This window comes from Lottia gigantea (assembly GCF_000327385.1).
Source record: "Lottia gigantea unplaced genomic scaffold LOTGIsca_39, whole genome shotgun sequence".
NCBI lineage: Eukaryota > Metazoa > Mollusca > Gastropoda > Lottiidae > Lottia > Lottia gigantea.
The window spans coordinates 1,263,469-1,279,772 of record NW_008709333.1 but is presented as its reverse complement, the minus strand read 5'-3'; the positions used below and the strand labels follow the sequence as shown (position 1 = coordinate 1,279,772).

At 33.0% G+C, this 16,304-nt stretch overlaps 2 protein-coding genes across 2 annotated transcripts; both read left to right on the top strand.

Moving 5' to 3' along the window:
* Positions 1-1,097: 1,097 nt before the first annotated feature.
* Positions 1,098-1,526, top strand: LOTGIDRAFT_122202 (hypothetical protein; the record flags this gene model as incomplete). The annotated part of the gene is made up of 2 exons (XM_009059451.1): positions 1,098-1,182; positions 1,429-1,526. Coding segments are annotated over 2 exons (183 nt in total), but the record flags the coding sequence as incomplete, so codon positions are not given.
* Positions 1,527-5,205: 3,679 nt separating this feature from the next.
* On the top strand, positions 5,206-5,454 carry LOTGIDRAFT_121867 (hypothetical protein; the record flags this gene model as incomplete). Its single annotated transcript, XM_009059450.1, has 1 exon — positions 5,206-5,454. A coding segment is annotated over one exon (249 nt), but the record flags the coding sequence as incomplete, so codon positions are not given.
* Between the last annotated feature and the right edge of the window lie 10,850 nt (positions 5,455-16,304).

Sequence of the window (16,304 nt, the reverse complement as noted above, 5' to 3'; positions counted from 1 at the left end):
TCATCCAGAAGTGACATTTGACTGAAATTTGAGAAATTTCTTTAAACATTTATTTATTAAATTTATCTCTTGTTTCATTTAGATCACCGAATTCCGAGTTTTTGATAAAAAAAAATCCATCTGCATGCGTACTAAAAAGTTTGAGCTCCAACTTGTATGATGCTTGTCTCTCTATGATACTATCAAGATGATACCTTCTGACTAGTTTCCCCCTGTCAGTGATGCAGGCAAGATGGGCTGACATGGAAAAAGCGTCTAGATGGGACAATAAACTGTGACAGCTACAGCATATTAAAGATCCCTTGACAGTTGGAAATTGAAAAAGAATATGCTAATGTAACACTGCTGTCCTGACAAAATTTCCCTCATTGCACACTGCATGGCATTGCCCGTCTTTAGTCTGTTCGGTGCAGAAGATTAGGATGAAAAACTCCATTTCATTTGATTTCTCTTTGATACTAGTAGTAAAATGATTAGAGTCAACTTGTGTGGTCACTTTGTTGAATGTATCACAGACTAATAGTGAAGTTAGCAAACAGTTTGTTGACAAAATATACAGTTAGTCCACATGATATACTCTCTCCTTCAATCGTACACTGACTTTCTCGGTAAGCAAGGGATGTTGATTTGATTGTTTTTACCAGTCATGTCTGGCTAGAGATCTAAACAGTTGATTTGGTTGTATTTACCAGTCATGTCTGACTAGAGCTCTAGACTGTTGATATGATTTTATTTACCAGTCATATCTGACTAAACAAATGAACAACCTAGTGCTTAGACATGACTGGTAAATACAACCATATCAATGGTATAAAGCTCTAGACACGACTGGTAAATACGGCCAAATCAGCATCCGTTGAGTGATGGACAGATTATTAGCTGTGTATTTTATTGCTGTATTCACCAGTTATAAAGAGAAATTTATTCTGAGTAAAGGGTATATTTATTAGCTATGAGATCACAGGAGTTGATCCTACATCTTGTTAGCTAGTTAACGGAAGACATGAAATCATCGTAAACCATCCACAAATCACTTGGCTTGATATTTTCATTTTCTTTATTCTTTTATTATTCATAGAGATAGTAGAACCATATTCTCTTACTTAAACACAGGCATTAGTTTCTTAAACACAGGCATTAGTTTCTTAAACACAGGCATTAGTTTCTTAAACACAGGCATTAGTTTCTAAACCACAGGCATTAGTTTCTAAACCACAGGCATTAGTTTCTTAAACACAGGCATTAGTTTCTTAAACACAGGCATTAGTTTCTAAACCACAGGCATTAGTTTCTAAACCACAGGCATTAGTTTCTTAAACACAGGCATTAGTTTCTTAAACACAGGCATTAGTTTCTTAAACACAGGCATTAGTTTCTAAACCACAGGCATTAGTTTCTTAAACACAGGCATTAGTTTCTAAACCACAGGCATTAGTTTCTTAAACACAGGCATTAGTTTCTTAAACACAGGCATTAGTTTCTTAAACACAGGCATTAGTTTCTTAAACACAGGCATTAGTTTCTAAACCACAGGCATTAGTTTATAAACACAGGCATTAGTTTCTTAAACACAGGCATTAGTTTCTAAACCACAGGCATTAGTTTCTTAAACACAGGCATTAGTTTCTTAAACACAGGCATTAGTTTCATAAACACAGGCATTAGTTTCTAAACCACAGGCATTAGTTTCTTAAACACAGGCATTAGTTTCTAAAACATAGGCATTAGTTTCTTAAAAACAGGCATTAGTTTCTTAAACACAGGCATTGTTTCTTAAACATAGGCATCAGAACTCTCCTTACATTGAGGAAGACTTGAACTTAGCAGACGACAATCCAACTGAGTTGAATGCTGCGTGTACCATTTAAATGTTAAATTGAGCTCCATCAGTATATAAGGAAACTCTTTGTGCTGAAAGATAATTGGCTTAGAGGATAAATATTATTTTGACAAAAAAAAGGTAAAAGTGTAAATTTGACAAATTAGAAATGATCAAACACAGTTTTGCATTAAAATGACACAAACTCAAATAAATTGTACCCAATTTAACCAAGTCGAAAGATTATTTTTTCATTTTGATTCATTAGAAATCCAGGTGGGCCAAATGTATTATGAATTCACCGACTGAACTTACCCGAGGCCCAGGTGGGAAAATTAGACAATAGGCTTATTATATCCTGATAGACCTTAGAGTAAATTAATAATTTATTACCCTTTTATGTCCCCCCTAATACAAATTATTTTGACTTTGAGTTCGTCTATGTGAATGACTGTGTAAAAATTAAAGCAGAAAGCATGAATTACAAGTTAAAGATACACTCTTCACTTTTTATATTTTACTGTACATCAATTTCTCATGTCAAGAACCGAATACTGCCCAATATTGCTGAGAATTCTCAACCTTAGGAGATTAGGAGACACCTAAGTTATCGTGTCTTGCTGAAGTGACAAAGAAGAGCATAAATACAAAATGTTGAGTTTGCTATCCTGGCCTCCCAGAGAGTCCACATAGCCTAAGAGCCAATAATGTTTGAGATGAGACGCTTAGTTCACAACTCAACTCTTAATCAGCTTTTAATGTTATCTCTGACTCTATAGCTGCAGCCTGGTTCAGTCATCTCAAAATCACATTCAGAGAGTCCACATAGCTTAAGAAAGAGCTTATATTGTTTGGGATGAGATGCTGAGTTGACAAACCTACTGTTGAGCAGGATTAGGTGTTAATCTCTGACTCTACCACTTTAAATACCCATATTAATTTCACCCTATAATGTATGGAAACAGTCAAATATATTTTAAAGTTTGATACAATAATGAAAGGGAGAATATAATTGGACGACCACCTGCGTCGTCTGTTGATCTTTGAAACGTGTTCACGTCTTCATTTATTGACTTATCAACATGTTTCTTTAAAAGTTTTTCAATTTGATTAAAATTTTGAAAAGATTAATAAGATTGTAGTAAGATTTTAAAGGTTTAATTAAAACTGTTAATATATACAAAGTGAAACAAGGTTGGTGAAATTATGTTCGGTTACACTACAGCTCAGAGCAATAGGACCTTGGCCATGTATTCTCGAAACGATCTTAGCGCTAGGATGTCCTAGGCTCTTATCTTCTAACATTGATTCTAGGATATCTTAGGTTCTTATCTTCTAACATTGATTCTAGGACATCCTAGATTCTTATCTTCTAACATTGATTCTAGGATATCCTAGGTTCTTATCTTCTATCATTGATTCTAGGATATCCTAGGTTCTTATCTTCTATCACTGTTTCTAGGATATCCTAGTGTCTTATCTTCTAACACTGTTTCTAGGATATCCTAGGTTCTTATCTTCTAACACTGATTCTAGGATATCCTAGGTTCTTATCTTCTAACACTGTTTCTAGGACATCCTGGTTCTTATCTTCTAACATTGATTCTAGGATATCCTAGGTTCTTATCTTCTAACATTGATTCTAGGACATCCTAGATTCTTATCTTCTAACATTGATTCTAGGATGTCATAGCTTCTTAATTTCTAACATTGATTCTTAGACAGCCTAGCGCTAAGATCATTTCAAAAGTATGTGCCCTGGTTCCTTATCTGTTGTATGTGTACTCGTTCTGCCTACCTGGGGGGTAGGGACAAGCACCACAGGTGACACCTGAAAGACTCCTTAGACAGTTTAAATACGTAGCATCATGTTTATAAATTTCTGCCATTTTGTGCAAGCAATCCCCAATTTTTTGTTGACAGGGCATCATCCTTACGTAGAAAAGGGTACTGGTGTCTAAAAGGTTAGAACGGAGTGAAATAAGATAGAGCTTGAAACAGAAGTTTACGTCCTTCATTTCTGTACCTTATTCTTGTCTATCTTTGTAAGCTAGGTAATTGGGTGATATGAGTTCAAATCTTCAACAAACCAACAAGTTTGTCAATAAAGGTGTGAACCTAAATATTTAAAGATGTAAATTTTAACAGTGACAAAAACTTTGAAGGCCTCCATCTTTTTTTTTTACAAGAAAACTTTAGAACAGTTTGACACTAATCAATCTATCTCGCTCAACAAAACAAAAAGTTGAGTAATAGTTTAATAACAACAAAAGCAGCATTTATCAATCATCTCGCTCAACAAAGAAACAAAAAGATTGTCAATATTTTAATAAATACAATTGAAAAACAGAAATAAAAGGCATCAATCATTTTATTTTATTTTGAATTCTGAAGAATTACCAGAAAAACCTCAAATCTTAATATTGACAAATACCAGATGGTTAGGTCACGCCGACATTTCTCAAAGAAACAATTCCGTTATTTAGAATATTCCATATGAGATCGTGAAGGTTAAGTCTTTCAATATGGGAATGACGAGAGAAATCCAGAACTTTGGGGTCAACATGTTCAATCTTCATCATGATTTTACTGTAGCCTGTAGCCATCTGTACCCTTTTCAAAGTCTATAAGAAAATAATGTTTCAGCTTCAGAAATTTGTGCCTGCTACCAGCTGTACCATATGAAAGTCCATAAAAAAATTATATTTCTTATGAATTTGCCAGCTGATTTTTATTCAGTAAAGTAGGAAAGATGCCAGATTCTTACAGTTGTGCTGGGTGTTGCCATTCATTCCAAAATATGATAAATCATGCCAGGACTAGTAACACCCCATATTGCTTTGGTGTTTTATAAACACATGCAGTTGTTTCTACATTGTTTTGAACATTATCCATTTAATTTACAGCCAAAATTATCCTCAATATAAAATTTGATATTTTCAGTTTCTTCTGCTGGGAAAATTATCACAGATTCTTCTGATCCTTCTTAAAGGGACAGTTGTGCCATTCTCAGGGGTTGATTTTATTCTTGAATATATATAAATAATATTCAGAAGTACTAGAAGTGTAGGAAAATCACATAATTCCTTCAAAAATATATCAAACTAGGAATTTAACTCCACTTATACTTTTCTATATATCACAGAGTATCTTAAAATGATGAAAGGTCTTTTTAACATTCAATCTCGGATAATTCTCGACACACATGGATTTGAAGGCCCAAATTTCATCAGTGAGCTGTGAACACTATTACTGATTGGCTTAGCTATAAAATTCCAGATTATGAGACTAAAGTATGATTGGTCAAAAAAATGGCGCATCTTTTCCTTTAACAATAACCATCCCCTCATTTTGATTTTATATTTGAAAATTTGTCTATTCCAGCCGTGGACTGTCAAGTTGGAGACTGGGGTGATTGGTCTGAATGTGATAATCCATGTGGATACGGCAGTAAAAAACGTATACGAAAGGTCAAAGTTCATCCTGAAAATGGCGGAAAACATTGTCCAGTTTTAAAACAGCGTCAAGTCTGTGCTGGGGACGGAAAATCTGATATCTGTTTACAACAGTCGGTCGAAAATCAGTTTGAGGAATTACAAGGTAAGTCATTTTTTTCTGCATTTTACATAAATTAGTTAAAGAAATTACGTAAGACTTGAAGAACATTTAGAAGTAAGGAGTATATAACACAAACACCAAACAATATGGAAGAAGGAGACATACAACGTTTAAAGGGATAGACCAGTTTATTTTCAATGTGAGAGTTGAAATATCTATGTAACCGTTTACTAATTATTCTATCGATTGTGACTTAACACTTGGTTTTTTCACGTTGAAACTTATACAAAAGGTAGAGGCATCTTTCTCTACGTGTTGGCATGACGAATTATGTATTTCACGAACAAGACCACAAAAACTCTTGGAAAAAACCGGTCTAGCCATTTTACTCAAAGATATTAAGCACAACCTACACCTAAAGTAACAAAAACATACAAAACTTGTAGAATACCATCAAGGGTTTTTACATTCAGCTACTTTTCAAACAATGAAAAAAAAACAGCTAAAAAACACAACACGACTAGTAAAAAAACAGTTACATTAAAAAACTATCTGCTCTAAAGGTTTTAATAAGGAAAGGTTTTAATAAAGAAATTATAGTTTATAAAGTTCTTGAAGTACAAATACAGCACACGAACTAATATATTAGAAAAATCATCTTAAAGGAGTAAGTGAGCCATTTTGGAGGTTGATTTTAGTCTTGAATATATGTAAATAGTCTTCAGAAGTACTAGAAATGTACAAAAATCACATCATTCCTTTAAAAATACTTCAAACTAGGAATTTAACTCACTATTTCTATATATGTCTTTTCTATATATCACAGAGTATCTTAAATTGACGAGTCGTCATTTTAACATTCAAACACAGATAATTCTAGACACAAATTTTAACTGTGAACTGTAAACGCTATTATTTATTGTGTTTGCTAAAAATTCCACTTTCTAAGACTAAGGTATGATTGCTCAAAAAAAAGGCGCATCTGTCCCTTTATCTGGAATCTTTATAAAGATTTTATCTGTATTATTATAATCTTTATTTAATACTTGATAAAGATTATTTTTTGTGTATTCAAACGTTACTAAATTATAGGAAAGAGTAGTACAAGTATATCTATAATAGTGTTTTTATTTGTTTAATATTTATGAAAATTATTTTAAAGCATTCCTCAGGCAAGCTGAAATATAAAGAAAACAAAAAACCTTATAGAACAAATAATTACAACATATTAAAGATACAGGTGCTCCATCCCTTTAACCAATCTTACCTTAGTTTCAAAAACAGGAATATATTTAACATGTTCACCATCGAATTTGAGCCTTCAGATTTATGAGTTTCCAGAATTATCTGTGTTTGAAAGTTAACAAGATGACTCATCTTTTCTAGAAACTCTGCCATAGAAAAAACATATATAGAAATAGAAAGTGAAATTCCAAATTTTAGGTATTTTTGAAAAAAATTAAGCGATTTCCGTACATTTGTGGACTATATTTACATATTCAAGGTCAAATCAACCCCCTAAAATAGCAAATCTGTCCCTTTAAATGATACAGACACAAAGAGCCTAACATACATGTAAAAAACAAAACTTATTCATAAGAAAAAGACCTCCAGCATAATAGACTTAAAGCAAACTTAAGTAAAATAAAAAAGGACTTAAATTGTACAAAACTTTTTCATAAGACAAATTTAAATAAACTTCATTCAAGCTTTCTGGAGTGTCACAGAGTGCTAACCACAATGAAGATATAATATATAATAATGATTTATGTAAAACCTGTTTTAAGAGGTGAAGAATATTACAACCAACCTACTAATTATTTAGTTTAAATAGTCACAGATAAAATTTGCATAATACTCAACGAGACGACTTGTTCGATAAAATCAGAAGATTGACAAAAAATGATAACATTATTGGTTTCTTTCATAAATATATGTTACTTTGTGAACCTTATCAAAATCTTTCTCCAATTTCAACTTTTTCAATTAAAATAACAATAGTAAGGCTTCGTATGTGAATTGGGGTTAAAGATTCTGTTTGATACCAGGGTTAAAATCAATTCCCCTCCCCCAACAAGTATATCCTATTATGTGCAAAATATGACAGAGTGTAGTTATAAGCTCACCTAGATAAATGATGCATGAAACACTAGAAGGCACTTACAGGTTTATACCATCATGTGCAAATTAGGACTGAATTAGGACATGCTTGAATTTGCATGTGCATTTGAAATCAAAAAGGTCATGGTAGTCTTAGTGCAGGTAGACCTAACTACATGTATAGCAATGATGATGATGAAAACATTTGCTGTGTCAGCACGCCCGATTTGTAAAAATATAATGGTTACTGACGGAACACGTGAATTAGCTGAATTCAAACCACAAATCTAAAGTTCAAAGCAATTAATAGGCCAATTTTCGTAGCCCCCCTTTATTGATAGAAAATGAAAATTAGCTTTTAATCTGGAGCAAGATAGGCCTACTATTATAATTGTAATTTGTCGCAGAATGACATTCATGTCACTATCTCACGATGCTCTCATTAGAATTATTAAATAGCAAATAGCTGAATACATAATTCAATGAAATTAATTTCTTTATGGTCGCCCGAGGGTATCCAAGGAGTAAACACTCATTTGATTTCATTCAATCTTGATGAGATTTGGACACATTTTAAGATAACCAATCAGAGATCATTCGGCAAGATGTCTCGAATAGACGACATAGCTCTATATATCATTGTTATCGGCAACAATGAACTCGTTGAATGAATGAGTCAAACAAAGATGTCGTTATTGCTAAGATTTGTGGTAGATGAAAAAGTTGTACTAAATGTAACCCTAATCCATTCAGAAAATTTTGTAGTAGGATGAGGGTAGGGCAGAGGTTAAAAAATTAATCTAGATTTTGAAGAAATACAGTAATAAGGCCCCTGAATGTTACCCAAAAATGTTCATAATATTTTGTAGAATGAGTGTAGGGCAGAGTTTAAAAAAATTAATCCAGATTTTGAAGAAATACAGTAATCCTCCAAAGAGAAGTACCATCAGGTGTTTCAAATAAAATTTGATGAAATAGAAAAAAACACATTCAACCAAAAGCTGTTTAAACTGATTTTTCAAGAAGAGACAAAATGCATAGGGCTTTAAGTTGGGCTAGAAGATAAATTAGAAGTGTATTTATAACTTATTTTTCACTATTACCTATCTTATATACCATTTAATGTTGAAAACTTCATACTTATATAAATTTTCTTCTTTGGTAATAACTGAGGCTCTGTGTGCTACAGGCTTCACAGTTAGAACTCGAAAGAAAGTAGGGTAATGCTGCTGTCCTTGCAAAATTTCCCTCATTGCACACTTCATCAGTCCAATGAGGTGCAGAAAAGTTGAAGAGTATCAGTCTAGTCATTTCATTTTCTTTTCTTTAGTATTAATGAGACAGTCGTTCAAAAAATATAAAACTGAAGTGAATAACTTGTAAGAGTTTCAAGTCATACAATTTGAGGTGTATCTATTTACAACCTTCAACAATTATCTGTAGATTATACGTCAAAGGTTGAAACAACTATATATAAATTTTCCACGTCGATAATTATCTCACAATGAAGGTGGTAATATCCTCGCGATCATTGACTTCATCGTCACTTTGTGGTGTAATGATCTAATATAGCAGTAAATCGCCTGTATCCTAGCTAATCCCTGTCATATATTTAATCTGTCGGTGTATGAATCTAATCCGTTTTGAATTTCGTCGTCTCGACTGTGGTTGATGTGAAATAAATCCCATTAACACTGGAAAAGAAACGCGAGAAGATAAAAAATACATGTGGATTAGTTGATTGTTGCCAGGGAAATTTGAGCTGTGACTGTGGTTTTATTAATGTAGTTTGATAATCCTGAATTCATTTATTTAAAAAATCTCAACCTCAATTTTTTTGTTTTGATGGGCGTTGGAGGACAAACCCTATTATAATTACTTAAAGTCATTTTCAGCTCTGATTTTTTGGTTTCCTGACACTGTATTTGTCAAAAATGAAATGAAATAAATGCAGAGTTTTGTGTTTGATAACTTATGGTTGATGATTGCTAATGAAAAGGGTTTGCATGCTCCAGCTTGCGTGCATTTTTGTCAATCAAAACGGTAGCCCTGATGATGGAACTTGTTTCTGAAATGCTTGACAACCACTCAGGTATCAAATAATATATTTCATTGTCACTCAGAGGTCAAATATCTTGGCTACAATACAATTTTCCAGATTTGAAGGTGCCAAACTTGTTCTAAAATATCAAAACTTGTCCTTGGTTACTCCTCATGGCAACCATCCTTGTTTTTCAGATCCCGTCCACAGCTGGGTAAAGTAACACAAGTTAGATCTAAGTTGTTTGAAAAACCTGTTACTATAAAACAAACTTTTCACATACTTTGCCACATGCTGAGAAGTATTCTGGCCATTTTGAGAATTGGCAAGATGGCGACCATCTGAACTGACAGCAGACGCATTCCACATGGTGAAGTGTTGTTTCTATAAACATTGTGTTTATCAATCTAATGCTAGTCAAATTGCGCCAAATTTATTGAACCTGTTGCTTTATTTTTCCAGTCTTTAGCCAACATTTTTGAAGCTGTAGCTTTGTTTCTCCAGTCTTTAGCACACATTTTTAAACACGCAGCTTTGTTTTTCAGCTCTTTAGCGAAATTATTGAACCTGTAGCTTTGTTTCTCCAGTCTTTAGCAAAATTGTTGAACCTGTTGCTTTGTTTGTCCAGTCTTTACGAGTTTCAACGTCTGCAATTTTTCTCATTCCTTTATCGACCAAGTCTCAAGATTTTGTTAATTCCCCTCAAAAAATATTTTCTATTTGCTTTCTGAATCTAAGGATCTTAAGAAGCCATATTGGTTTTCAAAACAATGGTCATGAAGAGAGGATTGTGGGATTGTTTTCCCAAACACTTGGTGTACAGACGTGAGAGAAGAGTAAATATTTTGATGTTTTTTCAATCGTTTAAAGATACAATAAAAGAATAATATCGTCAAGGGAAAGATAACTCCTGTTTAAAAGGTTTATCAACAGGTGGGGATACAATCAATCGACAAGGTTAAGTGCGTCTGCTTAAATTTGACCTCTGGGGTCATTCAGCATGCATTATTGATGTATCTATGAAGATTTGAAGTTGATCAAAGCCAGCTTAATTATTAATTGATATTGTTTATTGATGCCAAGTTGAGAACTTTTCAAGACTAAAATATACCTTTCTGTTTAGTTTCGACTGGAAAGAATCTTTCAATAAAGAATCATTGAAAATTCTATGTGCGTGGTCAGTCAAGTCACTGTTTGTCACTTCCTGTTTGTCACGTTTGCTTCTGTTGAGCAGATATGACTGGTGTAGCGCCAGGCTGGGTATGCTTACTCTTCTAGACACCTGATACCATTTTTCATTATGAAATACTTATTCACTTTCTCATGTGAAAACTTCATTGGTTGCTACCAGTGTTTCTCCATTATGTTGTTTTGGATTTCGTTTTTTCTCTGCCTACTGCACTGAAACAACTTAAAATGTTACATGCATATTTGATAGAGTTTGATTGATAATTAATCAATAGTGATTGAGATATCAATCAATCAATAAATCAATCAACTTCTCCTCAGTGAGGTTTTGGAAAATTTCATGTAGCAGAAACTGAACAGTCATGTCCATTTGAAACAGATCTTTAAAGCTGGAACAGTGAGATTTTAAGATGCACAAGTCTAATAAATCAACATTGCCAAAAATATTGCCTTTTATCCCATTCTATATATTTCCAAAAAATATACCAGAGAGAAATTCTTAGTCTCAGAACTCTTCATTCTACAATCAAAGTGTTTGATACACAATTCTATATTTTCTTCATATTCAAGAGCTCCATTATTCATATTGATGGATAAATAAACCAAGTACTAAGGATCCGAACCACAAAATGCAACCCAAAATCGAAACAACATTTTGGCGAAACAATTCTCCCATGATAAAAAAAATGAGTGAAGTATAAAGAATGAGAAATTAAGTGAATTTTTATGTTAGATTTGCCATTCTGTATATTCTTGACAAGAGCCAAAATATTCCAGAACTTCATATTTCAGTAAGATTTCCCATGATAAAAAATAGTAAAGTATAAAAGATATAAAATTAAGGAAATGAATTTTTATCATGGAATGTTTCCACATATTTGATTGACATTGATTGACAGGCGATCTGGAGAAACAGGAATTATTTGAATCAAAGATTAATTGAATTTCCTGCGATTCCATTATATTTACACTTAAAATACCCAGCTTTTAATCGTGGTGCCAATAACGGTTAATTTACAGATTTCATCTGGAATTTTGCATTTTTTTTAATTGAAGGCAAAGAGGAAATGAATAATTTGATGAATAAATAAATGAGTTAGTGAATATTGAATGAATAAATGATCGAATGAATGCAAGAATGAAATAATGAATGAATGAATGCAAGAATGAATGAATGAATGAATGAGTTAATGAATAATTGAATTGCCATTAAAAGCCAATTACTGATTTTGGTTTTTATATTGGCTGGAATATTTTCTTGAGTGAGTGAATGAATGAAAGATAAAGTGAATGAATGAATGAATGAATGAAAGACAAATGTATAGAATTTGAATTTTTTAGAGCTTGAAATCTGAAAGGTTAATATGCGCACCACAATAACATCAGAAAATTGTTAAAGTTCTCTTCTGATCGGTTATCCTGAATTTACAAAAGCAGCAATCTGATTGGTTAATTAATGAACACAATATTCTGAATAGTTCATGTTGACAATTATCTTACAGTTACCATATTTCTGATAGCTGGTCTCAGGGTCGTGCTGTATCACCCCCTATATTGTATAGATGTTTATTTGACCTAGTTTAAGGTTGATTATATATTATACCTCAACATCTGACCTTATTCTCATTGACAAGAGGTTAAACAACAAGGAGACAATAGCCCCTTTTACACCAGGCAGCTATAAAGCGTTCCGTTCGCGGTCCAGACCAGGCTGCTATAAAATTTGTCCCATTTGCATTACAGTTAATCAACAAATCTGAAAATGGTTTTTAAATTTTAGTGTAATTTGAAATCATTCTCAACACACTTATCTGTGGAACTTTTCTTGAAGAAGTTAAATTTAGTCCTTGTAGTCACCAAGATATTAACAGCAATAGCACAGAATAATGACGAAATTTCATGAGAATAGATGAAGGACGCTTATCTGGTATGTACAGTAAAGAGCTCTGAGAATTGTTAGCATTTACATTACACCATTTTATCAAGTCTGTTCTCAAAACTGTTTCAAAAACTCTTGAGGTGGGCCAGAATAGGAATTGTCATCAGAATTCTTGACTGTTAAAATTACCCATAATTCATCCAACGATCTGAGAACGGGTAATTTACTAATGTAACGGGCAAATTTTAGCTTCTGAACACATAAAAACTAGTGGACATTTGCAAGAACGGGGAATAAGATTTGCAAATTTTACTTTCCAACCACTTCAGAACTGGACAATATATCATGACCACTTCTGTAAGATGTTAACAAGCTTCAAGGGCCTTTATATGATAAGATTCATGTAAACTGATTCATGTAAACGACTCGCGTAAACTTATGTCAACATGAGAATAAAAGAACTTGATGAAAGAGGATTCTGGGTATTATGAAGTGTTTTCATACACTGGTTCTTTATCACTGAATAGTTCATAACGTTAATAATACTAGATTGTCTAATATATCGGGGTCCGAATGAAAAGGGTTGATTTCAATGGCGTGTGATTAAATGAATTAAAGTGTTAAGGGCCAGATCATAATGGTTCAATATTTAAAGGGAAAATTCAATATTTATGAGTGTGTGAATTGTAGCTTGGCCAAAAATTTAAACAGGGGTCAATAGAGATTAGGGTGGTTGAAAGGTAACAAGTTACTATCCAGGGGTCAATAGAGATTAGGGTGGTTGAAAGGTAACAAGTTACTATCCAACAGAAGGCACTGACACAGGGTTCATGAATGTTAAGGTTAATATGTTAAAATAGAAATTCATACTTGTAGTCCAAAGATCTAGAAAACAAAAAAACTGATACTTTAATTCTTGCACTAAAATTATAAATCGATGGTTTATTAAAAAAAAAAGGAATTTTAATTTTACCAAATAGGGGTCAATAGAGTAAGGGCCAGTTTTGGTCAAGTTAAATCAAAGTCCCAGAGCCATAAAACATCTCTCATGTTCAGTATAATATATTTATCTCTGATACAATCAGTGGCCTTTTTCCACAAAAATCGTATGATAAGAATTTGTAAGTGAACAATTTTACATTGAGAAATACCATAGTTACGGCAAAAATGATTTTTGTCAATTGGGGCCCTGAATTACTCATGATAGCAACGTAATGTCACATTGTCATATGAATTTGCTGCATTTCCTATTGTAGTCTTAGGATCAAGTAGAATTTGCAAGTCCCTGGCATCTATCCTTAAAAGTTCCATCAGAGTGCAAGAGAGTTAAGTCCGAAGCAAAATAGATGAGTAATAAATTGAGCCTTTTAAAATTAGATTAAGTCCCGAATGTTATTTTAAAAACAAGCTTTATTAAGGGGGAATATAAATCTCGAATTTTATAAAGGAAATTCATTCGCTAATATTATCGAATAAGAGACAGGGGTCATATTATTAAGAGAGGATAATCTTTTCAAAGTGGAGAGAAATCTAGGGTCAGTTTTCCGAACAATAAAGGGTTAACCCCCGACTGATTATTGAGTCACCTCAATACTTAACCCCCTGAAAGAAATATATGTTAAGTCAACATGGTTATAGAAATTAAAAAATCTTGAATAAGAGGGCTTAACCCTTTCATCCCTACCGGTCCGTTTACCAACAGATAATCATGCAATATATTCCGGCCGTTACTAAGTGATGTCACACAATATTAACGTCATTAATGCTTTAAGTTATAATACTTGAGGTTCAGGGTATATCATATTTTATTTTATTTACACTCAGTGTTTAAAGGATTAAAATGCCCAATGTCCTAATAGATTATACGTTTTTTCTTTTCGCCCTGACCTGACCTCTCTGACCTGACCTCTCTGACCTGACCTCTCTGACCTGACCTCTCTGACCTGTTAAGATACAGAACAGAAGGATATAAAACTCTATTTCATTAGTCCAAACTGTAGAATAGTTGGGTGTAAAACTCCATTTCATTTCCTTCCTGTCATTTGGACAGCTTTTTGAAAAGAATTGTTAAGTTTATATGTCAGTTATGATTTAATGTCTTGAGTAGTGAATATCACTCTCCCAATAAAAAGATTGCATTGCATTTCGTTTGGATTACCCACCCAACTAAAATTTAGACAGAAACTAGAAAAAGAAATATGTTGAGTCGACAATTTTGTTGAAATAAGATGTTTTGAGCAAGACGACCCAGTGATAAATACTTATACAATAGGTTATAGAGCATAAGGATGTAAAACTAGATTTCCTACATTGTATTTTCATACACCCAATGAAAAATATAGGCTCTTGTTTCACAAAAAAACAAAATATTTCAATCAAAATTCATCCTGCATGAAAATGTGGACTAAGACTGACAATAAATTGTGATAATTACAATTTTGTATGAAACAGTGCATTCAGACGACTTAACTTAAAGGGATTGTAAAGAGGTTTTCTGAAGTTTTCATGTGTATCGGAGACACTGATAGCATCAATTTACACCATTCACATTCAAATTTTCAACCAGACGTCTGTGGTTCCTGCAATTTCATTAAAACTAAGTGTTTGACGTCACTAATCGCAAAGGACCTTGTGTGATAAAGCATATTTTGTGATTAGTTTGAAGTATTTTGAAGGAATTATTTGATTTTCGAAAATTTTTAGACTTTTTACAGATAATCAAAACCCAAATCAAGCCCCACCCAAAAATGGCGAACCTCTCCCTTTAAAATTGATCCTGTGGGAGCAGGTATAGTTTACTAAACATGTCCTGTATCAACAAACAGAGATAACAGTCGTCCAGATAAAACAGGGGTAACAAGTGACCATAAATATTCTTTATCAACACCATTTTATAACTGGACTTTCATTTAAGGTCACTGATGTTAATTTTATAACCAAAAGTTAATGTCAGCTTTTAGACTGAGGGTCCAAAAAAAGAATGGTGATGTTAAAGCAAGGGCTGGAATCAAAAGAATCGTCAAATCTGCCATGTTGGCTTAATGTACAGGCAACAAAATAATTCCTTTATTTTGACGTAAACAAGCAATGATATCAGGATACTAAATCATAACCAAATGAGCTACACCCCATCCCCAAATCTACCAGAATGAGGTGAACTGAACCAATTTTCGAGAAAACAAACATGGAGGACGTAAACACTTAAATGAAAGTCAAGGTCACATGATTTGATTATCGTGTCCAGTTATTTTTATAATTTGACGTCTGACAACATAATTTCAGACATTTTCTCCCAATTTCTATTTTATTTTGGCACCAGATCAAAATTCCATGTTCAGTTCTCCTGGTAATTTCATTCTTTGAACACTGAAAAGTTGGGAAAAAGCCCAAAAATCAACTTGCTTTAAGTTAAAACATTTGTCTTGTCTTGGCCTCTTTTAAGAGATAAAGTAATCTGATTGGTTAATAATGCTACATTTTGGTGATTGACTAATCAAATGACTGATCCATCATCCTTAGTTATGTTTAAAGAGTTTGGTGAAGGACCAGCTGGTAGACAGGACTCTTAGCAAGCTAAGTTGTAAGATTATTGTTATCCTGTAAAATATGGAAGTTTTGAGGATAATAATCAAATATCTACATGATTTACATGGTTGTTTTTGTGAGAAATAATAGTTTTTGATGTATAAATCATAATATCTATAAGAAATTGTCATTTT